The sequence below is a fragment of the Triticum dicoccoides genome, chromosome 2B, assembly GCF_002162155.2.
Source record: "Triticum dicoccoides isolate Atlit2015 ecotype Zavitan chromosome 2B, WEW_v2.0, whole genome shotgun sequence".
Taxonomy (NCBI): Eukaryota; Viridiplantae; Streptophyta; class Magnoliopsida; order Poales; family Poaceae; genus Triticum; species Triticum dicoccoides.
The window spans coordinates 560,154,583-560,180,046 of record NC_041383.1 but is presented as its reverse complement, the minus strand read 5'-3'; the positions used below and the strand labels follow the sequence as shown (position 1 = coordinate 560,180,046).

Sequence of the window (25,464 nt, the reverse complement as noted above, 5' to 3'; positions counted from 1 at the left end):
TTCTCTCTTATTTTACAAGGTTTACCATGAAGAGGGGGGATGCCGGTAGCTGGAATTCTGCCTGGAAAAGGAGCAAACGCTGGAAACGTATTCTGCACAACTCCAAAAGACCTGAGACTCCACGAACCAACTTTTTATATTTAATTAGAATTTTTGGACAAAAGAAATAGGCCAGGGGGCCCACACCCTGTCCAGGAGACAGGAGAGCGCGCCCCCCTAGGGCGCGGCCCCTATCTCCCGGCCCCCCTGGTGGGCTTCTGGCGTCCATCTTCTGCTATATGAAGGGTTTTCCCCTGGAAAAAATCGTGGGCAAGCTTACGGGACGAAACTCCACCGCCACGAGGCGGAACCTTGGCGGAATTAATCTAGGGCTCTGGCGGAGCTGTTCTGCCGGGGACACTTCCCTCCGGGAGGGGGAAATCATCACCAACGTCATCACCAACGATCCTCTCATCGAGAGGGGGTCAATCTCCATCAACATCTTCACCAGCACCATCTCATTTCAAAACCCTAGTTCATCTCTTGTATCCAATCTTGTATCAAAACCACAAATTGGTACATGTGGGTTGCGAGTAGTGTTGACTACTCCTTGTAGTTGATGCTATTTGGTTTACTTGGTGGAAGATCATATGTTCAGATCCTTCATGCATATTATTACCCCTATGATTATGAACATGAATATGCTTTGTGAGTAGTTACGTTTGTTCCTGAGGACATGGGTGAAGTCTTGCTATTAGTAGTCATGTGAATTTGGTATTCGTTGGATATTTTGATGAGATGTATGTTGTCTCTCTTCTAGTGGTGTTATGTGAACGTCGACTACATGACACTTCACCATTATTTGGGCCTAAAGGAAGGCATAGGGAAGTAATAAGTAGGTGGTGGGTTGCTAGAGTGACAAAAGCTTAAACCCTAGTTTATGCGTTGCTTCGTTAGGGGTTGATATGGACCCATATGTTTAATGTTGTGGTTAGGTTTACCTTAATACTCCTTTTTGTAGTTGCAGATGCTTGTACTAGGGGTTAATCATAAGTGGGATGCTTGTCCATGTTAGGGCAGTACCCAAGTGCCGGTCCACCCACATATTAAATTATCAAAGTACCGAACGCGAATCTTATGAACATGATGAAAACTAGCTTGACGATAATTCCCAATGTGTCCTCGGGAGCTCCTTCCTCATTATTAGAATTTGTCCAGGCTTATCCTTTGCTACATAAAGGATTGGGCCACCTTGCTGCACTTTATTTACTTCATTTACTTTTTGCTCGTTACTATTTATCTTATCACAAAACTATCTATCACCTACTATTTCAGTGCTTGCAGAGAAAACCTTACTAAAAACCGCTTATCATTTCCTTCTGCTCCTCGTTGGGTTCGACACTCTTACTTATCGAAAGGACTACGATAGATCCCCTACACTTGTGGGTCATCAAGACTCTTTTCTGGCGCCGTTGCCGGGGAGCGTAGTGCTCTTGGTGAGTGGGACTTGGTAAGGAAACATTTATATAGTGTGCTGAATTTTTTTGTTACTTGTCACTATGGAAACTAATCCTTTGAGGGGCTTGTTTGGGGTATCTTCACCCCAACCAGAAGAGCAAAGAGATGCTCCTCAACCTACTGAACCTTATGAAAATATTCACTTTGAGATTCCTTCTGGTATGATAGAAAAACTGCTAGCTAATCCTTTTGCAGGAGACGGAACATTGCATCCCGACTTACACCTTATCTTTGTGGATGAACTTTGTGGATTATTGAAGCTTGCAGGTATTCCCGATGATGTTGTCAAAAGGAAGGTCTTCCCTTTATCTTTTAAGGGAGATGCAATGACATGGTATAGGCTATGTGATGATACGAGATCTTGGAATTATAAGCGATTGAAGTTGGAATTTCACCAGAAGTTCTATCCTATGCATCTTGTTCATCGTGATCGTAATTACATATATAATTTCTGTCCTCGCGAAGGAGAAAGCATCGCTCAACCTTGGGGGAGGCTTAAGTCAATGTTGTATTCATGCCCCAATCATGAGCTCTCTCGGGAAATGATTATTCAGAATTTTTATGCTCGGCTTTCTCTTAATAATCGCAACTTGCTCGATACTTCCTGTGCTGGTTCCTATATGCTGAAGACTATTGATTTCAAATGGGACTTATTGGAAAGAATTAAACGCAACTCTGAAGATTGGGGTTCCAACGATGGTAAGGAGTCAGGTATGACACCTAAGTTTGATTGTGTTAAATCTTTTATGGAAACCGATGCTTTTCGTGGATTTAGCTCTAAGTATGGACTTGACTCTGAGATAGTAGCTACTTTTTGTGAAACTTTTGCTACTCACGTTGATCTCCCTAAATAGAAGTGGTTTAAATATAATCCTCCTATTGAAGTGAAAGTAGTTGCACCTATTACAGTCGAAGAGAAGACTATTACATATAGTGATCCTATTATTCCTACTGCTTATGTTGAAAAACCTCCTTTTCCTGTTAGGATAAAAGATCATGTTAAAGCTTCAATTGTTGTTCGTAAGAGTAATACCAGGACATATACACCTTCTGAGCAAATTAATGCTGAACCTGGTATTGCCATGATTAAAGATCTTTTGGATGAGGATTGGGCATGTTATCTCTTTCTTGGGTGAAACTGCTAATAATTCTAGACCCGATACTAAGACACATAGACCTGTGGTAGGCATGGCTGTTATTTCTGTTAAAATAGGAGATCATTGTTATCATGGTTTATGTGATATGGATGCTAGTGCTAATGCGATACCTTATGATCTTTATAAAGAAATTATGCACGATATTGCACCTGTTGAATTAGAAGACATTGATGTTACTATTAAGCTTGCCAATAGGGACACCATTAAACCTATTGGGATTGTTAGAGATGTTGAAGTCTTGTGTGGGAAGATTAAATACCCTGCTGATTTTCTTGTTCTTGGTTCCCCACAAGATGATTTTTGTCCCATTATTTTTGGTAGACCCTTCTTGAATACTGCTAGTGCTAAGATTGATTGTAAGAGGAAGGTTGTCACTGTTGGCATAGACGGTATGTCTCATGAGTTTAATTTTGCCAAATTCAGTAGACAACATCGCGAAAAGGAACCATCTAGTAAGGATGAAATTATTGGTCTTGCTTCCATTGTTGTTCCTCCAACTGATTCGTTAGAACAATATTTGCTAGACCATGAAAACGATATGTTTATGAAGGAAAGGGAAGAAATAGATGAAGTGTTCCTTAAACAAGAACCTATGCTGAAACATAATCTTCCCATTGAAATTCTTGGGGATCCCCCTCCACCCAAGGGTGATCCCGTGTTTGAACTCAAACCATTACCTGATAATCTTTAGTATGCTTATCTTGATGAAAACGAAATATATCCTATTATTATTAGTGCTAACCTTTCAGAGAAAGAAGAAGAAAGATTATTGAAAACTCTGAAGAAGCACCGAGCTGCTATTGGATATGCCCTGGATGATCTTAAGGGCATTAGTCCCACATTATGTCAACACAAAATTTTAGTGGAGAAAGATGCCAAACCAGTTAGAGATCCTCAAAGACGATTAAATCCCAAAATGAAGGAAGTGGTAAGAAAGGAGATACTAAAACTCCTTGAGGCAGGTATTATTTATCCCGTTGCTTATAGTGAATGGGTAAGCCCTGTCCATTGTGTCCCTAAAAAGGGAGGTATTACCATTGTTCCTAATGATAAAGATGAATTGATCCCGCAAAGAATTATTACAGGCTATAGGATGGTAATTGATTTCCGTAAGTTAAATAAAGCTACTAAGAAAGATCATTACCCTTTACCTTTTATTGATCAAATGCTAGAAAGGCTATCCAAACACACACATTTTTGCTTTCTAGATGGTTATTGTGGCTTCTCTCAGATACCTGTATCAGCGGGGGATCAATCTAAAACTACTTTTACTTGCCCTTTTAGTACTTTTGCTTATAGATGTATGCCTTTTGGTTTATGTAATGCACCTGCTACCTTTCAAAGATGCATGATGGCTATATTTTCTGATTTTTGTGAAAAGATTTGTGAGGTATTCATTTATGACTTCTCTGTCTATGGATCCTCTTTTGATGATTGTTTGAGCAACCTTGATCGAGTTTTGCAGAGATGCGAAGACACTAGTCTCGTCCTGAATTGGGAAAAGTGTCACTTTATGGTTAATCAAGGCATTGTCTTGAGGCACAAGATCTCCGAGAGAGGTATTGAAGTTGATAAAGCCAAAGTTGATGCTATTGAAAAGATGCCATGTCCCAAGGACATAAAAGGTATAAGAAGTTTCCTTGGTCATGGCGGTTTTTATAGGAGGTTCATTAAGGACTTTTCTAAAATCTCTAGGCCTCTGACTAACTTATTGCAAAAAGATATTCCTTTTGTCTTTGATGATGATTGTGTAGAAGCATTTGAAACACTTAAGAAAGCTTTGATCACTGCACCTATTGTTCAGCCACCTGATTGGAATTTACCTTTTGAAATTATGTACGATGCTAGTGATTATGTTGTAGGGGCTGTTTTAGGGCAAAGAGTCAATAAGAAATTGAATGTTATCCATTATGCTAGCAAGACTCTTGATACTGCCTAGAGAAATTATGCTACCACTGAAAAAGAATTCTTAGCAGTTGTGTTTGCATATGATAAGTTTAGACCTTATATTGTTGATTCCAAAGTTACTATTCACACTAATCATGCTGCTATTAAATATCTTATGGAAAAGAAAGATGCTAAGCCTAGACTCATTAGATGGGTTCTCTTGCTCCAAGAATTTGACTTGCATATTGTGGATAGAAAAGGAGCTAAGAACCCCGTTGCAGACAACTTGTCTAGGCTAGAAAATGTTCTTGATGACCCACTGCCTATTAATGATAGCTTTCCAGATGAACAATTAGCGGCCGTCAATGCTTCTCATACTGCTCCTTGGTATGTTGACTACACTAATTACATTGTTGCTAAATATATACCGCCTAGTTTCACATACCATCAAAAGAAAAAGTTCTTTTATGATTTAAGACATTACTTCTGGGATGATCCACACCTTTATAAAGAAGGAGTAGATGGTATTATTGGATGTTGTGTGCCTGAGCATGAATAGGAACAAATCCTACGCAAGTGTCACTCTGAATCCTATGGAGGACACCACGCTGGAGATAGAACTGCACACAAGGTACTACAATCTGGTTTTTATTGGCCTACTCTTTTCAAATATGCTCGTAAGTTTGTCGTACCTTGTGATGAATGTCAAAGAATAGGTAACATCAGTAGACGTCAAGAAATGCCTATGAATTATTCTCTTGTTATTGAACCGTTTGATGTTTGGGGCTTTGATTATGGGACCTTTTCCTGCTTCCAATGGTTATACACATATGTTAGTTGCAGTTGATTACGTTACTAAGTGGGTAGAAGCTATTCTAACTAGTAGTGCTGATCATAACACTTCTATTAAAATGCTTAAAGAAGTTATTTTTCCGAGGTTTGGAGTCCCTAGATATCTTATGACTGATGGTGGTTCACACTTTATTCATGGTGCTTTTCGTAAGATGCTTGCTAAGTATGATGTCAATCATAGAATTGCATCTCCTTATCACCCGCAGTCTAGTGGTCAAGTAGAGTTGAGCAATAGAGAGCTCAAATTAATTTTGCAAAAGACTGTGAATAGATCTAGAAAGAATTGGTCCAAAAAACTTATGATGCATTATGGGCCTATAGAACTGCATACAAAAATCCTATGGGTACGTCTCCATATAAGATGGTTTATGGAAAAGCATGTCATTTACCTCTTAAACTTGAACATAAAGCATATTGGGCTATTAAAGAGCTTAATTATGACTTCAAACTTGCCGGTGAGAAAAGGTTATTTGATATTAGCTCACTTGATGGATGGAGAACCCAAGCATATGAGAATGCTAAGCTTTTCAAAGAAAGAGTCAAACGCTGGCATGATAAAAGGATACAAAAGCGTGAGTTTAACGTAGGATATTATGTGTTATTGTTCAACTCTCGTTTAAGATTTTTTGCAGGAAAACTTCTCTCAAAATGGGAAGGTCCCTACGTTATCGAGGAGGTCTATCGTTCTGGTGCTATAAAAATCAACAACTTTGAAGGCACAAATCCGAGGGTGGTAAACGGCCAAAGAATTAAACATTATATTTGAGGTAATCCTATCAATGTTCAAACTAATATTATTGAAACCATAACCCCTGAGGAATACATAAGAGACACTTTCCAGAATGTTCCAGACTCCAAAAAGGCATAGGTACGTGGTACGGTAAGTAAACCGACTCCAAAACAACTCTAATGGCAAATTTCATCAGTTTTGGATTATTTAAGGATTTTAGGAAGAAAGAAGTAGTCCGAAAGGGACACGAGGCTCCCACGAGAGAGGAGGGCGTGCCCCCCCCCTGTAGGGCGTGCCCCTATCTCGTGGGCACCTCATGTGCCTCTCGGACTTTGTTTTCTTGTATGCTATGTATTTTGGTCGGTAAAAATTCATTATATATACTCTCGAAGGTTTTGACCACCGTATCACGCAAATATCCTCTGTTTTCGTTTCGAGCTGTTTCCGTTGCAGATTTAGAGCACCATGACTTCTCCCTCCTCCAATAACGAAGACAAGGATGCTTGGCTATTGAAGATAGAGTTGAACAGAGAGGAACCAGAGGAGATCAACAAGGATGAAGGGATCAAGAAGACCATGGAGGCTCAAGCTCTGTTGGTGAAAGAAGAAGATACCCCTCAACCTTTACCTAACCTTTTCACTCCAACAGAGATTGAAGCTTTCAAGATGATTGAGTTAGCCCGCATATAGAACAAGTATCTGACAGAGGATAATATTTTGTTGAAGGATCATATTGCTGGGCTTAAGGGCATTATCCGCAAGTTGGAGGAGCTTTTACGCTCGATGTGCAATTATCCACCGTCATCATCACCACCTCCATCACCTCCAAAGAAATAATCACATGGGTATGGGCACTCCCCTTGGCAACTGCCAAGCTTGGGGGAGGTGCCCCGGTATCGTATCACCATCACACTCCTATCTTTACCGCTCTATTTAGTTCGATCCTTTTAGTAGTATCTTGAACTATTAGTTCGAAGTTTTGTTATCAAGTAGTTTTGAGTTTTTTGTTGTGATCTCTTTATGTAATCGAGTCCGTGTGCTATCTATAATAAAGATTAGTGTTGAGTCAAGGGCTTTGCTATGTTTCTATGATCTTGAGAAAGTAGAAAGAACAAAAGAGTTCATATTGATCTTATGGATAGTGATAACTTCACACATAGAAAGTATGAGGCATAAAAATTGGTGAGGGTTTATGAACGTAGCCTTGGTCATCGTTGCAACTAATAGGAAGTAATAAGGAAAGAGGGGTTCACATATAAATATATTATCTTGGACATCTTTTATGATTGTGAAGCACTCATTAAGTATGACATGCTAAAAGAGTTGACGTTGGACAAGGAAGACAACGTAATGGTTTATGTTTTCCGACATCTCAGTTAAAGTATATTGTCATTGACCTTCCAAACACGTTGAGCTTGACTTTCCCTCTCATGCTAGCCAAATTCCTTGCACCAAGTAGAGATACTACTTGTGCTTCCAAATATCCTTAAAACCAGTTTTGCCATGAGAGTCCACCATGCCTACCTATGGATTGAGTAAGATCCTTCAAGTAAGTTGTCATCGGTGCAAGCAATAAAAATTTCTCTCTAAATATGTATGACTTATTAGTGCATAGAAAATAAACTTTGTACAAACTTGTTGTGGAAGTAATAAAAGCGATGGACTGCATAATAAAGGTCCACATACAAGGGGAAATATAAAGTGACATTCTTTTGCATTAAGATTTCATGCATCAACCCTAAACGCGCATGACAACCTCTGCTTCCCTCTGCGAAGGGCCTATCTTTTACTTTATGTTTTACTTTATTGCTTGAGTCAAGGTGATACTCACCTTTCCCTTTTTATTTTTATCCTTTGGCAAGCTCCTCGTGTTTGAAAGATCATGATACATATATCCAATTGGATGTAAGTTGGCATAGGCTATTATTGTTGACATCACCTAAAGGTGAATATGTTGGGAGGCAACACAATAAGACCCTATCTTTCTCAGTGTCCGGCTGAAACTTTATAACCACAAGTATGGCGTGAGTGTTAACAATTATAGGGGACTATGAGATGGTTGAGTATGTGAGCTTGCTTAAAAGCTCTATCATTGACTCTTTCTGATGTTACGATAAATTGCAATTGCTTCAATGACTGAGATTATAGTTTGTTAGTTCTCAATGAAGTTTTTGAACCATACTTGACATTGTGAATTGCTTATTACTTGAACATAGGAAATCATATGACAAAATCCATATATATTGCTGTTATTAGAATGATCATGATGCCCTCATGTCCGTATTTTATTTTTATCGACACCTCTTTCTCTAAACATGTGGACATATTTTTCGATTTCGGCTTCCGCTTGAGGACAAGCGAGGTCTAAGCTTGGGGGAGTTGATACGTCCATTTTGCATCATGCTTTTATATCAATTTTTATTGCATTATGGGCTGTTATTACACATTATATCTCAATACTTATGGCTATTCTCTCTTATTTTACAAGTTTTACCATGAAGAGGGCAGATGCCGGCAGCTGGAATTCTGGCTGGAAAAGGAGCAAACGTTGGAAACCTATTTTGCACAACTCCAAAAGACCTGAGACTCCACGAAACAACTTTTTAGATTTAATTAGAATTTTTGGAAACCTAGGGCGCGGCCCCCTATCTCCTGGGCCCCCTGGTGGGCTTCTGGCGTCCATCTTCTGCTATATGAAGGGTTTTCCCCTGGAAAAAAATCGTGGGCAAGCTTACGGGACGAAACTCCGCCGCCACGAGGCGGAACCTTGGCGGAATCAATCTAGGGCTCCGGCAAAACTGTTCTGCCAGGGACACTTCCCTCCGGGAGGGGGAAATCATCACCAACGTCATCACCAGCGATACTCTCATCGAGAGGGGGTCAATCTCCATCAACATCTTCACCAGCACTATCTCATCTCAAAACCCTAGTTCATCTCTTGTATCCAATCTTGTATCAAAACCACAAATTGGTACCTGTGGGTTGCTAGTAGTGTTGATTACTCCTTGTAGTTGATGCTATTTGGTTTACTTGGTGGAAGATCATATGTTCAGATCCTTCATGCATATTTTTACCCCTCTGATTATGAACATGAATATGCTTTGTGAGTAGTTGCGTTTGTTCCTGAGGACATGGGTGAAGTCTTGCTATTAGTAGTCATGTGAATTTGGTATTCTTTCGATATTTTGATGAGATGTATGTTGTCTCTCCTCTAGTGGTGTTATGTGAACATCGACTACATGACACTTCACCATTATTTGGGCCTAGAGGAAGGCATAGGGAAGTAATAAGTAGATGATGGGTTGCTAGAGTGACAGAAGCTTAAACCCTAGTTTATGCGTTGCGTCGTTAGGGGTTGATATGGACCCATATGTTTAATGATGTGGTTAGGTTTACCTTAATACTCCTTTTTGTAGTTGCGGATGCTTGCAATAGGGGTTAATCATTAGTGGGATGCTTGTCCATGTTAGGGCAGTACCCAAGTGCTTGTCCACCCACATATCAAATTATCAAAGTACCGAACGCGAATCTTATGAACGTGATGAAAACTAGCTTGACGATAATTCCCAATGTGTCCTCGGGAGCTCCTTCCTCATTATTAGAATTTGTCCAGGCTTATCCTTTGCTACATAAAGGATTGGGCCACCTTACTGCACTTTATTTACTTCATTTACTTTTTGCTCATTACTATTTATCTTATCACAAAACTATCTATCACCTACTATTTCAGTGCTTGCAGAGAAAACCTTACTGAAAACCACTTATCATTTCCTTCTGCTCCTCATTGGGTTCGACACTCTTACTTATTGAAAGGACTACGATAGATCCCCTACACTTGTGGGTCATCAAGGAGCGGCAGTGCTCGCAGCGGAGCCAGACACCAAGCAAGGCAGGGATCAGCCGGAGTCATCCAAGGGCAGCCGGTACTGCGTGTACCACGACCTCCACACCCACAACACCAACGAATGCCAAGAGCTCAGGGTTGTGCGAGATGGACGTATCTGCCGACGCCCCGAGTGCAATGATCGGGGCTATGGCCGAGGAGGAGGAAGAGGTGGAGGACGATGGGAAGACCGTGGCCGTCGCCAATGGTGGCGTGACCGACCTTGCAAGGACTGCTGGCAGGACCAGCCTCGCAAGGGAGGTTGGAGGGATCAGCCTCGTGAGGATCGCCCGCAAGGCAACACAGGGCTCCCTCCTCTGCCACCACCGCCAAGGAGGAATGAAGACCAGCATCAGGACAAGGGGGTTGGGGGCTTCCAGGATCCGCGCGCAATCGCTTGCATCCTGGGCGGCGCCCAGGCCCCAGCCTCACAACGCATCTTCAAGCAGTTTGCTCGCGAGGTGAATGCAGTCCTCCCCAAGCTTGAGGCCACGCGCCCTCTAAGGTGGTCTGCGTGCGCTATCACATTCAGCTCAGCGGATCAGCTCAAGTGCATGGCAACGGCCGATGTTCTTCCAATGCTTTGTTCCCCAGTCATCAGCAATGTGCAAGTCACCAGGACCCTCATCGATGGCGGAGCAGGACTCAACGTCCTGTCCGTCGAGACGTTCAAGAATCTCCAAGTGCCATATGATCAGCTTCAGCTGACCAAGCCCTTCTCAGGAGTCACTGATGGTTCCACTGTTCCAATAGGGCAGGTTCGCATTCCTGTCACCTTTGGGCAGCGCAAGAACTACCGTACTGAGCTCATTGACTTTGATGTCGCCCATATTCACCTGCCGTACAACGCCATCCTCGGGTATCCGGCCCTGACCAAGTTCATGGCAGTGACTCACCATGGCTACAATGTCCTCAAGATGCCAGGAAGCGGTGGAGTCATCATAGTCCCCTGTGAGGAAAAGGATGCAGTGTGTTCTCTTGAGCGTGCCTTCCAGGCCGCGGCAATCAAAGACCCAGATCACAGGAGCAGGAGCCTTCCCGAGGCAATCCCTAAGAAGAAGACCTCACCTGGCCCAAACCATCGGGAGGCAGGCACCTCCAGAGGCGTTGCGTCAGGATCCGCGCCTGTTCAAGGGGCGCCACCCTCTGTCGCATAGGAAGGCGTACCTGGCGCCCCCTTCGGGTAGGGCTCGGGGGCTCCCTCCTGGGGAGCCACCGACCTTTTCAAGGTCACGAGGGAGGCGCTTGGGCACCACTTGGAGGCGTGCTTCAAAGCACGTTTCCCTCAGGAAGGTATGAGGCAAGGAGGGCCAAACCCTCAGGAGTTCATCGCAAGAAACACTCAGGAGCTGCAGGAGTCAAGAGTCATGCGCGGCAGCCGCCGCTTAATTACCCACCATAGCCCCCCATCCAGGCGAGGGTGGTGGGCTGCGCGTCTGCATCGATGTGCCAGGGCTCAACCGAGCCGCGTCTCAGGAGCGCCTCTGGCCCTCGCGCGTGGGGCGTTGCGAGGGTCCACCTCACAGCTACGTTCGCATGCCTCTCGGCCTGCCGAACACGGTCGCTACCCATCGGCGCCTGCTGAGGAGCATTCTGGAGGCTTGGGAGGTCAGGCATTGCGCGGTCCTGGCAGAGATGGAGATGGTCCTCGAGGATCCGCCTGCGCCCCTAGAGCCTCCCGAGGCTCCTGGTCCCGGGAGCTCGTGAGGATCGGCTTCCTCACCGCACGTTGTCCGCTACTTCAGCATCCCTTCATCTTCAACGGTATTAGGTGACATCTTTCAAAGTTCCATTTTCAGCTGGGAGCGCCCCCAGGGCTGCATCATTCCCAGACCGTGTGGGTCCGTCCCTATGGCATGTATCTCTTTTGTCCATATCTTTAGGTTACCTTGTTGGGGGCGCCCCTCAGGCTGCATCATCCCCAAGCCGCTCGGGCCTGACCCAGTGGCGTTTGCTTTTTCTGCATCTATCTAAATGGATTTGCTCCTTCATGATTGGCTTGCTTGAGATAATCGCCTGCTCGATTGACACCTACCTTTGGAGCCGCTCGCTCTAGCACGGCCGCTTGCGCATGGGCCCGTCCCTGCAACACCGATAAATCTGAGTGGCCGAGCTCTAGCCGCGGCGGCCCCGCATAGCGCCACCTCACCGGGCCCTCAGTGCCCCAATCACTCCCTCGGAGCAGCCAATGGTTGGCTGGCAACCGTAACGGCAGATCTTGTTTTCCCTCGTGATTGGTATGTAGGACCCGCTTCAGGAGTAACGCTGGGGGTGTCGCGAGCTCTCTCTCCCTCTCTCCGGCACGATCCGCTCGCGCGTTAAAAGGGAGGGCGCCTGAGCATCGTGACTCATGGGATCTTACTGGCTCTCCAACCCTCACCCCCTGGCCTTGACCCACGGCATCGCGACCTGTCATACCAGCGGCGGCTGAGCTCGCTCGAGAGCCGGGACCTGAGGACGTAGAGCATGAAGGAAAGTGCGGGGAAGAGGGAAGAAGCTCACGAGGACCTAACCCAGCAACACCCCAGCTGTCGCCGCATAGGCCCGGCACCTCGCCGAAGAACTACTCCAAACCTACGAGATAAGTCACACAAAATCTAAATCGACTCGACGCCAAACCCTCGCCTACTGCAGCTCTGTCACGGCAACGTTGCCTGCCTTTCTCACCCAGCAGAGGCTGCTTGAGCGCTAAAGGGGACCTCCTGAGCATCGCGACTCAGGGGCTCTTACTGGACCTTGGGCCGCTCACCTCCTGGCCTTGACCACGGCATCGCGACCTGGCATACCAGCGACAGCTGAAGCCTGCCTGGGGACCAGGACCTGTCGGTGTAGAGCACCAAGCCCACGTGAGGAAAGAAAGGGGGAGCCGAGCCGGGGCAGAATGCGCCTCTCGCATCGATTCATGATAAGGATGTACAATTCACAAAAGACATGGCAGGCGCCTTACATACCCCTATGGGGTGTCATTTTGATTCCTCGCAGGGAACAAAAGGTGCTAAGGAGCGATAATTACACACGCCTCCGCATGAGACGCCATCATCAATAGTGGGTCATCAGGCGCCAGTGCCAACCCCATCCAGATCAGCAGCGCCGACGGCCTGATGCAGCTGCCCTGCTCTGGGCGTGACGCGAGCTCGGGGGCTCGTAGCTGTTGTCACTTGTCTCCAGAGTCGCGTGAAGCTCGGCGGAGTCGCTGGACCCTCTGGATCCTCCGTTGTTGCTTGAGGAGCTGCTGGGGAGGCGGTTGGCCGGCCTGGCCCTCGCCGCGTCGGTACCCCGACCGCCTTTCTCAGGGCAGCATTCTAGCCGACGCCCTTCCGCGTCGAAGACCTTGAAGAGCATCAAGGAGGCGTCGTCGTATTCGAGATGAATTACGAGGGCACCACTTATCCAGCAGACCCGGGCGATCTCGCCCCAGCCATGGGTCATGAAGACCTTGCCTAGGGCGACAACTGCAACCTCCGCCCCGATCGCAAGGGTGCTGCAGTCAGCGTGCTGCAGCTAGAGCTCCAGAGACCCACTCGACGGCATCTCGAAGGTGAATGAGGGAGGAAGGCAAATCCAAGATCGAGGAGGCATGGCAGCGTGAAGCACGAGATCACAAGAAGAGCCCTCGTCATGGACTCCAGGGGCTTCTTCTCCGGGGCCCTCGGCGGAAGCGGGTCGGGACCCTCTCGGGGGGGCTTTCCCTTCTCTTTTGCAGAAAACCGGCGGATCGACGCCATTGGCGTAAGGTGGAGCAAGGGCGAGGAAGAAGAAGAAATGGAGTCACAGGAAGGGATGGACAACATGGGCTCTCGCCCGCCCGTACTTATAGTCCGGAGGAGGCCAACCGTTGGCCACCACGATCTCAGGTAATCATGACCTATTTTTGCATGCAGGGACTTGTCAAGTCGTGCAGTTGCCGAGGCAGCGTGGGAAAGCAGAGACGCCCACGTCCAATCAATTGCCACGCGGCGCCTAAGGCCGCAGGCTATTAAGGTCCGCGGCGCTTCGCACTTGCCCCTTCGCTTCTCTGCTAAGCCAAGTCCGGGTGCGCCTTGGGCCCGGGGGCTACTGTCGGCATTCTGGGAACGGGGGTCCCCAGACTTGCCTGCCTGCGGCCTGCGGCGTGGCTCAAGCGAAGGCCCAGTATAGCCCAGCTTCATCAGCTCAAGCTCAAGACCCTCGCGAGGGGCCAAGCCTCGCGGGGCGGAAGATAGGAAGCTTCCTCAGGAGCAGCCTCATTAGGCGGGCTCGCAAGGAGGCGGAGAGATCAAGGCAAGGGTACCTCGTGAGGTGCCCGTGACGCAAGCCATGACGATCAAGACCAGGCGGGCGCCAGGCGGGCGTCGGCCTGTGCAGTGTCGTTATTTCCCCTTCGGTGCAAAGGGGGCAAGCACAGGCCAAGGCATCAGGCAAAGGTTACCATTTCGGTGCAACAAGACCAAGACCAGCAGAACGGAAGGATGGAGGTCACTGTGGAGCCCAGGACGACGTCACCGTCAGAGTCTTTGGCAGTCGAAGACCAACTTTAGTCAGGATAAGTGTACTAGATGTTCCCCTTCAAAATGGCCAATTGTTGGCGCCCTTCCCGCTCATTATTTGGGAAGAGGACCAGGGCCTCTCTCTATATATAGGACTAGCCACCACAGTAGGGGACATGATGAAAAAGAGAAGAGAAAAAACCAACCCGTCTGAAGGGGCAACACCACCACAAGAACATCCCTCGCGAGGTTGTTCTTCCTTTGTATTGTTCATCATCAGCCCCTGAGGCAATCCACCACACCACACACTGGAGTAGGGTATTACACCACAATGATGGCCTGAACCAGTATAAACCTCGTGTCCCTTGTGTGTTCTTCTTTCTAGCCTAGATTCCTTGCGAGGCTTTGAGACGTGAGTTGGTAGGAGAGTGATCTTCGCGCGCACCCCAGAGTTCGAACCTCAAGGGTCAGCCGGAACCCGAAATCTGACATAAGGCCTCCTTTTAATAGAGAACCGGAACAAAGCATTAACACACAGTGAATACATGAACTCCTCAAACTACGGTCATCACCGGAAAGTATCTCGAATACTATCACTCCAGGGGTTACGGATCATATCACATAGGAGGTGCATATAACTTGCAAGATCAAATCTAGAACATAGATATAATGGTCAAAAAAAATGATTCAGATCTGAAATAATGGCACCTATGCCCAAAGTGACAAGCATTAAGCATGGCAAAGTCATAGCAACATCAATCTCAGAACATAGTGGATACTAGGGATCAAGCCCTAACAAAACTAACTCGATTACATGATGAATCTCATCCGACTACTCACCGACCAGCGAGCCTACGAAGGGATTACTCACTCCCGCTGGGGAGCATCATGGAATTGGTGATGGAGAAAGGTTAGTGATGATGAAGACCGAAGATTCCCCTCTCCGGAGCCCTGAACGAACTCCAGATCTGGCCTCCCGGTGAAGAACAGGAGACGGCGGTGGTTCCGTCTCGTGAAACACGATAATTCTTCCTCCCCGGTTTTTCTCTCCAAATATAGGTATTTATGGAGTTGGGATCAGGGTCTGCGGGGCCACCAGGTTGGCACAATCCACCTGGGCGCACCTGGAGGGGGCGCGTCCTGATGGGTTGTGCTCACCCAGGGCCCCCCTCTGGTGGTTCTTGGCTCCAGTATTCTTTTTTATTCTGAAATAATTCTCCAAAAAGTTTCCTTCCAATCCAAGAACTTTTATTTCTGCACAAAAAACAACACCATGGTAGTTCTACTGAAAACAGCGTCAGTCCAGGTTAGTTTCATTCTAATCATGCAAATTAGAGTCCAAAACAAGAGGAAAAGCATTAGGAAAAGTAGATACGACGGAGATGTATCAGGACCCTAGGGTTTACACAACTGGATTGCCTACATTGGTGGAGGCAGGGTCCTCCACGACTTCAATATCCTCCGATTGTGCTCCAAGTCTTCCAGAATGTTCTGGTAATCCGCTATAGGCCGCTTAAAGTAGCCCATAATGGAACCCACCTAGGAGGTCACAGCCCGGCCACCAGGCTGGAAACCGACGCGACGAGGACCACCTTGGGTATGGCCCTAGCATGCTCGACGGTGGGCAGTCGACATCTAGCTGGTCGTGTCCCCTCCTGGTCCAGCTAGGGCTGGCTAGGGATGTCGGTGTGGGCGCCTTCATCATTAATGGGTCATGATTCAGTTGCTGATGTCAGGCCAGGAGTGAAAGGAAGTGTTCTTTTGCTCTTATTTCAGTGGCTGATGAGTTGCAATGTGGGCGGTGGACGGAGTATTGATGTCTTGGAAGTTAGGGTGGCAGACCTATGTGGCAGGCTATGCCTTGGCTCTCCGACAAGCAGTGTTGCGGTGGTGTTGACTGCGTTCTTTGATCACGTGGATGACGAGGGGCGTAGTAGGGGAGATCCTAGCAAAACAGTTGTCTTCGATGGCGGTCCTTCCTTGATCTAGATATGCAGCTCATGTTCATCGTGGTTGCCCCCCCCCCTTCCGAGACCATGGTGGCTTGGATCCCTTTGGCGAGGTGTGTGGGAGGTGCCGAGAGAAAGCTCCACGCCATGTCCCCAGTCAATTAAAGAAAATCTAGCAATGTTGTAGAACCAGTCAATCTTCAAAATAACTTCTATCATGGCAAATAGAAGAAAAAATATCGTTCTAATAGAGTCGCTATATCGAACTTTGTCGGAGCTAAATTTGGTAGATCCCTGGTAGGCTATCCTAGCTAGGTGACTTGACACGATGGTAACATGAGGCAATGTTTACCTAGGTTTAGACTCTCCAGAGAAGATAATTCCATACGCCATGCTTGTGTTTTATTACGTTGGAGTGTGTACAAAGTACAATTAAAGAACTAAGGGATTGAATATCTCTATGATGAGCCCGACCCCTGGCTTATATATCATACCTGGACCCTAGGGTTTACACAACTGGATCACCTACATTGGTGGAGGCAGAGTCCTCCACTACTTCATTATCCTCCGATTGTGCTCCAGGTCTTCCAGAATCTTCTCGTAATCCATTGTAGGCCTCTTAAAGTAGCCCATAATGGAATCCGCCTAGGAGGTCACAGCCCGGCCACCAGGCCGAGAACCGACGCGGCGAGGACCACCTTGGTTAGGACGCCAACAATAGCCCATGAACCGGTCTTCAAGCATGTTTGCACGTCGGGTCATCCAAGCTTGTACGTCATCTTCGGCCGTTGGCTTGAAATTGGTTCAACAGAATGTCGTCGCGCAGCTGGCCTCATGTCGAGTTGCTCCTGAGGTGATGCAGATCACCTCGGTTTTGAAAATGTGTAATGCGCCGACTAAGGCTGGTCACAATGGGCAAGAACATAAGTTAGTAACTTCACACTTTCCTAGACTATGTTACTACCTTCATAGTGGGTAGGAACATCTATGTAGTGTCATGCAACGATGTATTTATTAGGTTATAGACTCATTGTTTCTTGAAGTGTGTGATGTTCCGGTAACTTAGCTAGTTACCACAAGCACTTCTCTCTTCATTAAATACGTGCCACATAAGCAAAGTTGTATTGGAGTGTGTGATGTTACTTCTAAGTTCCTCCCCACTGTGACCAGCCTAACCAGCGAACAAAAAGGATTTCCACCCACGTCATGTCGCATCAACACTTTGATTTTCGCGCAAGTCTTAGCATTGACGCTTTGATTCCCTACGTAATTAATGCCGTTGTTGGGGGGGGGGGGGTACAAGAGGATTATGCACCACGCAGTGGGGATAGCCTGCACCATCCCATTTCCCTTACCCCGTATATTAGGGTAGAGATGGAATGGTAGAGAACTTTACGCCACTTTCTCTGCTTGCCCTCTTCTTCCTTGCGCCTTAGCTGCCAATCGCTCTTGCACTCCTCGGTCGCAAACCACTGAGCTCCACCACCAAAGATCCATGGCCAAAAATCGCCGCATAAGGAGGCCAACCGGCTATCGAACGCCGGCAAGGTCCTCACCTCGAAGCCGACAAAGGAGAAAGTCGCTTTCCTGACCAAGGGGAAGTGGAAGCCTTCCACTGTCGTGCAGGCGGAGCTGGACCGACTCTCTAGGCAATTTAGTTGGATTGTAATATTTACAAATTGGAACTATTGTGGCATTCAAATGTTTTCAATCTTCTACGATTTAATATGTTTGTTATTTTGAGCTTTGCAGACTTATAAAAATACAATAAAATTGGGTGTCTAGCTCCCGCATCACTGTCCGTAGACTGGTTTGAACCGATCCGTGGACGGATACCGTGTCCATTTCGAAGGCAGTGTTGGAGATGCCCTTAATAAATTTTTTTTGCATGGTAATACGTGTCTCATTCATATCATAAAGAACAAAGTACAAGTCACGTAAAGACCGACATGACAAAACTGAAAAGATAGCAGAATATCTCTAAGCTTAACACCAACGGCCGTCACCTGCCTTCGGCATCACCACAGTAGCCACCGAAGAAAAGAATGACGAATCACCTTCTCACCCGAGCTCGACGCGGCTCCATCGCTGATATGCAGCTTTGTGGACCTCCAAGGTGGCTCACCAAAAGTGAAGCCCTTACCGTTGAATGAATCAGGCCGGGGCAACACCCCGGACACGCCATCGAACTCCAGATCTAACACCCCACCATGACTAAAATGCCGAAGGAGGAAACCATATCTGCCATCCACGAACGACGAGCCCAGCACATGCTCCGTCTTCCAGATGTCGTCGATGCAGACCACAATCTGCATCCGCTTCTGGACTACCTCCCAAGCTCCGCGCCGACGCTGGAGCAAACGCCGTCGCAACGGCGGAGCCCGAGGACACAGGTCCACCACGAGGATGCCGCCGCCGCCACGCCATCCTTACTTGAACAGACTGGTTTCCAAATCCATCCCCAACCATAGGACCGATGGCCTCGTTAGGAAAGGATCCGAAGAATCATTATTCAGCGTTGTCATCGTCGCCGCCGAAGCAAAGACGATGAACAACCTAAAAACCTAGACTACGAGAGAGTAAAAACGATCCACACGCGTGGATCTGGCGACCCCCCTCACCACCGACGACCGAGGTCGCCGGCGGAGGGAAGTCGCCGGAGAGCGGCGTTGGAAGACCGGCTTCCCCTGGCGGCGGTTAGGGTTCCAGCCGCGAGGGACAAGAGGAAAACAGGGACGAGATCGATCCTAGATGCCCTTAATAATTCAAAAGGTTGAAACAACACCTTCTACAAACAGAAATGCAGGTAGTACAGCAGCTACGGCCAATAAATGCACTCGTACCACATCTACGGCACGACGATTGCAACGTACCACCATGGTGGCCGACGATACAAGAAACCACAATAAATTTCTACGCACGACACATTCGGATCACGCAGCGTCCCGGAATCCATGCCACGCTCCGTATGTTCCTTGTCATTCGCAGCCACTCCACGTCCACGATCCGCGTCCCTCGCTCATCATCACCGCCTTTTCTCCATTCCACGCGACGCACGCACGCACGCACGCAACGCAACCCACCCCCACGAGCGCCGCGGGTAGGATATCCGACGCGGAAGGGAGAGGAGAGCAAGAACACAACAAAGCAACAGTTCACGGGGCAGAAGGGAGCTAGGTGAATTCCGCCAACCTCTTCTCCCTCCCGTCCCATTCGCCGCTCCCACTGCACACTGCGCAGCAGTGGCACCAGCTCGCTGTTCCGCCCACCGCCGCCGGCCAATACTCGCCGCCGCTCCCCCGTAGGTGCGCCCTCCCCCATCCCCGCCCTCCCTCCTCCTCCTCCGGAACGCGCGAGATGAGCGGGATTCTATCCTTTTCGCCGAGGATTTCTCGCGTTTCCGTTGGTGGCGCATTTTTTCTTCTTCCTTATCCGGTTTTGTGTTCATCTTCCTCCGCGGCGGAACTCGGCCATGGGGCGCCGGATGCGCGGCGGCATTCGATTCAGGCCGTCGTGTTCTTCTCAGGCGAGGAGTTTGTTTGCGGTTTTATTAGGTTTCGTCAGGGAATTTCGGGCCCGGCGGGCGTGCGGCCGTGCGCAGGAGGGAGGGAATGTGGAGATCCGAGCCCGATTTATGATCCCCGGAACCAGAAATTGGCCATCGATGCTGGCGTAAAGGCGCCCGCTTTTCACCCCCAGTTCCTCCCGTCCCTTTCCGCTCCCGCGCCCGAGAATTTATTGCTCCGACGCGCGCCTGTCCCTGCCAGATTCCCTGCCCTGGCCTGCGTACCCGGCCTCCGGAGCTCTCGATTCCCGGATTAAACCGGGGAACTCAGCCGCATTCCGCGTGGAAAGCTCCGAGTTCTTGGTGTTTCTCCTCCTCTCCCCTCCGGAGAAGACTGCAGAGTGAGGACAGCTCCCCCTTTTCCTTTTGCTTTGCGCCTTCAGGGCTCGTTCCTCTGCTCCTCAGTTTTCTAAATCCCCTACGTTACCTCTCCTTCATCCACCACAGTTTTTGTTAGACACATTTTGAACTCGACAGCTCGAGTTTTTAACTTCTCAACATCCCATGAAGTGTGCAAGCAAAGCCGATCTCCTTTCCACCTTCTCTCTCTCATGTGAGCTGTGATTCCCCGAGCCCGTGCCTGCTAAATCATCTCTCATCTGACGACGGCAAAAGCGCAGCCTTAAAAAGCCTCTCTCGCCGCCTGCAAAGATTCCTTTGGATGGTAATCATGGCCATGAGTTGCTAAACCCGATCCAATGCACTCTGCATCATGTTACCCCCTGTTGGCTGCTGCTACACCTCCACTTTTCCAACTTGCCCCTCCTCTCCTGTTCCTGTCGCCAGGCACAGTCGTTTATCGTTTCGTTCGACGCGCCATTTTGCCATCTTCTCTCGGTTTTAAACAAGAACAGGGCCGTCGACTGTGCTCTCCTTGCGCCCGTCTGGCCTACCAACGCCTGCGAAAAACCCAGCCTTAGCCATGTGTGTGTCCAAGTTTTCCTGTGAGGACAGCATCGCGCTACAGTAATACCACCAGGCCTCCTCTTTAAGCCTCCCTCTTTATGTCCCGTAGGTTCAAATTTGAAGGCTTCAAATGCCACTTAAGAGCCTCCCAAGACGCTCCGCTCTGCGTCATTGCTTGCCCTGCTGGCTGTTTGTACCGGCGGCGGCTTATAACGCTCTTGTTATTTAGTTAGCTTGATTGGGTGGCCTTGCGGATCTCAGGTACAATCATGTGGCTGGTGATGTTTCATGTCCTCTGCGTCGTTTTGTTTAACTTCTTTGCCGTGACACAGTTTTTTCAGGAATCCTATATCTTCGCTGATGTTGTAATGCTTGGAGGAAGTGTTTTTAGTGAGAACAAGGCGATGATCAACTTGTTCGAGCTGAGTACGGGGATGGCCAGCACGAAGACACTCTCTGACAGAGCTCACAGAGAAGGCACGTAAATTGCTCTTTATGTTTATTTTTTGCAATGTTGTTGATCTGCAAGGCTTTTGTATTCGGTAATGCGTATTCAGTTGCAGCTGCTTCATTTTACTTGAGATAAATGCTGCTGTTCTACAGTATATATGGTACTACTTGGTGGTGGGTGGGGTGTAGCATTTTGTACATTTCTGCCTTTGGTTCTAATATTTTGGACATTTGCTGGCACAAATGTTGCCAATTTCCTCTCTCGTGTGGGGGACTAGATGGTGTTGGCATTGTATGGGAAATGATTCCTTTCCACAATGTAGACATTTTCCCTTTGGATGATGACATGTTTTGCTTGTCTTTTCCTTTGGATGTTTTTCGCTCCATAGATTTGAAATAGCAAACAGTACTGTTTCTATTTCTTTGCAACACGCTGGTCTAAATATTGAAGTTGACTGTGTTCTTTTTGTGTTAGCTTGTTTTGTCTGGCATGTAGGTTGTTTTTGTGTCATTGTCAAACTATTTATTTGGTTTAGCTTGACCTTTCAGATTCTCCAGTTCGTAGAGGCCCGACAGATATCAAGAGAACCGTTGATCCTGCTAAAGTTTGTATAGAGGATAAACTGGTGAGTGCCATGTCATGTTTCAGTTTGTCATAGGTGCACTGCCTAACTTATCCTGGTCAAAATTTCTTGTAAATATACGGCAGCAAAGAAACTACTATTTTTTTTTGGCAAGTGAGATTTTTCTGTCTTCTTTGTTCTAATACAAATTTCCCTGCAGGAGACAAGTACTAGGAGTTCTTTAAGCAGCAAATCAGATGCATCACCCATGAAGAAGCTACTAGCAAACGAGATAGCCAAAGAAGTGGAATCAAAGAGGAAACCACCAAGTGTTGTTGCCAGGTTGATGGGGCTTGAAGATGATCTACCTGCTCAAGAACAGGCATTACATTCTGCCAAAAGTAATTTGAGGAGAAGTCATTCACATGATAAGTATGCAGCAACAAAGAAGGCCCTGCAGCAGCAAGAGCAGCGCCTCTACAACAAAACAACACGGGGCAACCACATAGGCCCCAAGGAAACAGTAGAATTTAAGGATGTGCACGCAGTCTGCGAAGAACCACTAACAACACATCAACTTCAGGATCAAACTTCTTTAGGAGGGAGATCTTCACAAAACAAGAGAGACAAAAGGATAGAAGTTGTTCGACAAAAGTTCATACAAGCAAAACGCCTTGCCACAGATGAAAATTTCCTTCATTCAAAGGAGTTTCAAGAAGCCCTCGAGGTTCTAAGTTCAAACAAGGATCTGTTTCTGAAGTTCCTTGAAGAACCAAGCTCTGTTTTCTCGAACCCGCTCTATGGACAACACACAATGCCTGCACCACCTCAGACAAAGTGCATTACTGTCTTGAAACCATTTAAATCTGCTGAGAATAAAGGGGCAAGAGAAAGCAGAACACACCGAGTTGATGAAGAAAATGACTTTGTAATGGGAAAGTCTCACAAGAGATCTCATTCAGCAGAAGATACCTTCTCGAAGCCAAACAGGATAGTGGTCCTAAAGCCAAGTCCTGGGAAGCCTAACAGAGCACATGCCAGGCTAACTCCCAGATCATCTCCATTTGAACCGATTCAGCGGACAGCCTTTCTTGGTGATTTACAAGATGGTACATCCACCCTAGGATGTACAGAAGTATCGGGTGCTTCGGTTCAATACCTGCCAGAAGATCGGCGGCGGCGGGATGAGTCTCTACTATCCTCTGTATACTCAAATGGGTATAATGGAGATGAGAGCTCTTTAAGCAGGTCGGAAGGTGATAACATTGATGATGGTGGTAGCTTAAGTGACTCGGAGGTAGTCAGTCCAGTGTCGCGTCATTCATGGGATTATATCAAAAGATATAGCAGTACTTACTCATCTTCAACTCATAGCAGGGCATCTCATTCACATTCAGCTGAGTCATCTGTGATCAAAGAAGCCAAAAGGCGACTTTCAGAGAGATGGACAACGGTAGCATGTGATGAGATCAGTCAAGAAGTAAAGTTGCCAAGGACCTCAAGAACTCTGGGTGACATGCTCTCCATCAGAGAAACTGAGAAAGAGGAAACTGTTGCTGTAATAAACTCCGCTTCAAGTAGCCGGTCGTGTGGCACAAAAAATGAGTTGGCCATGCAAGCTAGTTCCGTATCTACATTAAGTGAGGATGAAACCAGGGAGAGCTCTCCAAGAAATTTAGCGAGATCAAAATCTCTCCCGGTGTCAGCAGCAATGTTTGATAACATGGTGGTGTCTGCAAATTCTCAAGGCTGTGAAACACCGAAGGTGGATGCAAGGCAAGGTAAAGGAAAGTTATCATTCAAGGGGAAAGTATCAAGTTTTTTCTTCCCTAGAAGTAAAAGGCTGGCAGAAGAGAAAACCACCCTCCCTTCTGATAGCTTTGGTGAGAAGGTTCAAGTCACTTTTCTTGACGACAAGCGATCAGAGACCAATAGTGACCTTCAATTTGATGAGCAAATAGCATTTTGCAATGACAAAGCTGACAATTCCACCATACCAACAAATTGTTCTTTAAATGTAAGCATTAATCTCAAATTATTTCGTTTATGCCTTACTATTTGCTTGTGTTGTCTATGGCCATGAGTATGGGGCTTTTGATGCAAAAGAATATTGTTGTGTTTACTCACAATCACTTTTTGACATGTAGCAGGATGTTGGCTCCATGGAAGCACATGTATCTACTGACTGCCCAAGTGGATATAATGATGAACTAAGATCAAACGCTGGCCTAAAATCGATGCGCGATCAGCCTAGTCCTACTTCAGTTCCGGATGCATCACTTGAAGATAGCAACACTAATGAACCTGAATCATCAAGAAGTACCAGTGCCTGCAATGAGAGTAAGTTTTTCCCTTTTTTTCTTCTAATTGTTGAGCCTGTCGTTTCCTGTTGGTATACATACTAAGTATGAGTTCTTATTACATTACAGGAGTTGCCTTACGATCTCGTGCAATTGAGTCTGTTCCCCGCTCGTTATCATGGGAGGAAACATACTCACATTCGCCATTACACACGCATCATCTGAATTCCTCAAATGCAGAGGATAATGAATCAGAATGTTATGCCCTTGTAAAGAAGATACTATCATCTGCTGGATTAGGCAACCTACAAGTGAGTATGGTTTTCACAGGTTGGCATTCGGCTGATTGCCCTCTTGATCCCGCACTGTGTGACAAGTTCTTGGACCGCAAAGAGGAGGCTGCTAAATCTAGGGAGCGTAGGTCGAACCAAAAGCTTCTCTTTGATTGTGTAAACATGGCATTGGTTGAGACTGGCCAGGAAGCCTTGATAAGAACCTACCCATGGAGTAAAGCATGCCTCGGAGCACGGAGCGAGGCATTGTCACAAGATATAGGGGAAGAAGTATGGAGCCATGTAAGGGATTGGCTCTACGGGGCGGAGAGGCTCGTGGCTAACGAGTATGGTGATGCTGCAACGATGTTGGAAAGAATCGTGCACCAAGAGGTGGAAGGAGGAGGCTGGATGAAATCAGTGAGGTCGGAACCGGATGAGATGACGAAACAGATTGCAGATGGTCTGTTGGTGGAGCTAGTCGGAGAAGCCATGGCGGATCTCACAGTTTGTTTTCCACAGCAAGATCTCGCAATGCCAATGTCAAATCTGTAGGAAGCAAATGCTCTGTGTGTGACGCTGTTATCATAGGAGAAGTGGTCTTAAATTATTTGTTGTGCTGAGAGAAACCTTCAGCATCTTCATACTACTAGCTTGTAACCCAAGTCCACGTAGTAGTTGCTTCTGCATATACCTGTAGCGCGCCACACATTGTACTACAGCTATTTTGGTCAAACCATGTCAATTGTGCAGCTCTGAGCGAGTCCTGTGGGGCAACTAGTTTTTCCTTTTAACTGTCACAGTAGTAGCATATTGTACTGTCACCAGCTCCAGCAGCATGTGGTTTCAGTATACTCTAACTCTCTGTTAAAAGGAAAGGAATTTTTTTGCAAGACCCATGCATGTGTGTTTGACTTAACAAAGCACTGCTCCCTAAGTAGTATATGTGTATATATTAGCAGGTCAGGGATTGCAATATAATACTCC

General features: G+C 46.9%; 1 protein-coding gene across 5 annotated transcripts; it reads left to right on the top strand.

Moving 5' to 3' along the window:
• Positions 1-19,446: 19,446 nt before the first annotated feature.
• On the top strand, positions 19,447-25,233 carry LOC119364840. Of its 5 annotated transcripts, none has more exons than XM_037630398.1 (6): positions 19,447-19,726; positions 21,234-21,369; positions 21,892-21,968; positions 22,126-23,922; positions 24,053-24,245; positions 24,335-25,233. In XM_037630398.1, the coding sequence occupies exons 2-6, from the start codon at positions 21,261-21,263 to the stop codon at positions 25,030-25,032; spliced, it is 2,874 nt and encodes a 957-aa protein (XP_037486295.1). In that variant the 5' UTR covers positions 19,447-19,726; positions 21,234-21,260; the 3' UTR covers positions 25,033-25,233. The 5 variants fall into 5 exon arrangements, with proteins under 5 accessions (XP_037486295.1, XP_037486293.1, XP_037486292.1 ...); XM_037630396.1 differs by having other exon boundaries at positions 21,225-21,369; XM_037630397.1 differs by lacking the exon at positions 19,447-19,726 and adding an exon at positions 19,745-21,153 and having other exon boundaries at positions 21,225-21,369.
• Positions 25,234-25,464: the final 231 nt, after the last annotated feature.

What these genes read in the sequence shown, in the direction of transcription:
- LOC119364840 (XM_037630394.1), top strand. Translation starts at nt 21,162, where the DNA reads ATGTGGCTGGTGATGTTTCATGTCCTCTGCGTCGTTTTGTTTAACTTC. An exon ending in TGACAGAGCTCACAGAGAAG is followed by an intron (nt 21,370 to 21,891) that starts GCACGTAAATTG and finishes TTGACCTTTCAG; the next exon opens with ATTCTCCAGTTCGTAGAGGC. An exon ending in CAACAAATTGTTCTTTAAAT is followed by an intron (nt 23,923 to 24,052) that starts GTAAGCATTAAT and finishes TTTGACATGTAG; the next exon opens with CAGGATGTTGGCTCCATGGA.